A 1,809-nucleotide genomic window follows, 5' to 3' on the forward strand; every position below is an offset into this window, starting at 1 on the left:
CAGGCTGGCGCCGCGGAGCCCCCATAGCTACCGGGACTTCACCCACGCGGGTCCCGCTTGTTCTGTGAACAGCACCCACTTGGCCCACCACACCCCCACCTGCACCCAGCCTGTTCCCCCACCCTCCCCCACCTTGTCCCTTCACCAGGAAGGACTACCAGCCTCCCCCAACTTCCCCGAGCCTTGCCACAAGTGCAAGTTCCTTGCCCCGCCCCCCCACCCCACCACTGCAGGGGAGCTGCCCAGGGGCTCTGAGAAGCTTCTCAGCTGGAGTCCACATGCTGAAGACTAAGGGATGCTCAACGTTTTAATTTTGTGGGGAGATGCTAGCAGGCACTGAAGTGTCCCATACTACACCTGGGATCTGAGTCCCCGAGCCCCAAGCTGGGTGTGGGGAGCACCTGAGGCCCTGGGTCCCCCTCAATCTCCTCCCCATGCCCATCCCATCCTTGGGACCTGGAACAACTCACTGCAATGGCCTGCAGCCGCTCCTGCTGGGATGGGGTCTCTGCCACCAGGACCCTGGGAGGACAGAAAAGATCAAGTGGGGGGGTTGACCCCCAACATTGCTTTCAAAAGATCCAGTTCGAATTCCCACTCTATGCCTTCCTGCCGGGTGAGCCCGAGTTCCCTTCTGCCAAATGAGATCGTTCCACAGCCCCCTCGTCCCCATGCAAGCTTATTCCTGCATTATTCTCCCACAAACTCTCCTGCCACTCCTCAGGGCAGGGACAAGGGACAGGACAGCTGAGGCCCAGTCCAGACACCTAGGGAGGGCTTGGGAAGGGGAGGGCATTGAAGCTAGGCTCTGAAGGATGCATAGGAGTTCCCTGAGAATAGAAGCCTGGAGTAGAGGGTCTCTTCCAGACTGAGAGACTGACCAAGACAGCCCCTTCCTCATCCTTCTCCAGCTCTGGGAGGAACACTTGGAGGAAGAGGGACCCTCCAGCTCCATCCCCCACCCCTTGACTGCCAAGTCCTCGATGCTGTTCTGGTATTTCTGGTGTCTCCCTCACTGGCTGCCTCTGGAGTCTTCCAGAACCCCAACAGCTCAGAGAGAGCTGTGAGCCTCCCAAGAACACACAGCAAAAAAGTAGCAAAGCTTAAATCCAACCCCAGATTCTTTCCTCATCTCACCCATGTTTTGCTTGTTTCTTTCATTTTTTATTTTTGCTGCACCATGAGGTTTACAGGATCTTAGTTCCCCAGCCAAGGTGAGGGTCTGGAAGGATTGAAGCCAGCCCTGGCAGTGACAGCACAGAGTCCTAACCACTGAGCTGCCAGGGAAGTCCCCCATCCATGTTTTCTGAGAGCCCACCCAGTGCAGTATTAGCCTTAAGCTGGTATGCAATAGGAGTTAGATAAATGCCAGTGTTGCCAGATGCTCTTAAAGGGACAGGACGTCATGCTGTTGAGGATCTGGGGACTTCAGAGAGGGCACGGGACCTGGAAGATAGGTCCTCCTCCTACCCCTCCCCTTGATCCCCTGCATCCCCCTCCCTACCTGGGGTGGAGGGGGGAGGAGCTTTCAGAACCTGCCCCCTCCCTTCCAGGTCTCCTGTCTCTGGAAGCTGCACACAGTAGATGCAGAGTGAAATGGTCAGACGAATGATGCCCTGAACATCTCCTCCTCCTCAGGGTAACCTCGAGCTTCCAGGGGGTGGAGGGTCCTCAGCCTGAGTGGGGGGCTTCCAGACCATCTGCCTCAAACCCCTGATAAACCACAGGGCCACTCTGGGAGGGACTGACTGATGGGAGGCCTCATCTCATATGGGAGGGCCTGGCAGTGGGAGCCAGACCCCCCCAACC

At 57.5% G+C, this 1,809-nt stretch overlaps 2 protein-coding genes across 2 annotated transcripts in view; both read right to left on the bottom strand.

Moving 5' to 3' along the window:
• Positions 1 to 1,809, bottom strand: part of MISP (mitotic spindle positioning) — a 30,509-nt gene that overhangs the window by 24,787 nt on the left and 3,913 nt on the right. The gene's annotated exons all lie outside the window — the stretch shown is intronic.
• PALM (paralemmin) overlaps positions 1 to 1,809 on the bottom strand; it is a 17,447-nt gene that overhangs the window by 13,669 nt on the left and 1,969 nt on the right. The window contains exon 2 of the mRNA XM_010844650.1: positions 353 to 522. Within this exon, the coding sequence (XP_010842952.1) occupies positions 353 to 522 (170 nt within the window). The remainder of the gene's footprint in view (positions 1 to 352; positions 523 to 1,809) is intronic.

The sequence above is a fragment of the Bison bison genome, unplaced genomic scaffold, assembly GCF_000754665.1.
Source record: "Bison bison bison isolate TAMUID 2011002044 unplaced genomic scaffold, Bison_UMD1.0 scf7180017864203, whole genome shotgun sequence".
Classification (NCBI taxonomy): Eukaryota; Metazoa; Chordata; class Mammalia; order Artiodactyla; family Bovidae; genus Bison; species Bison bison.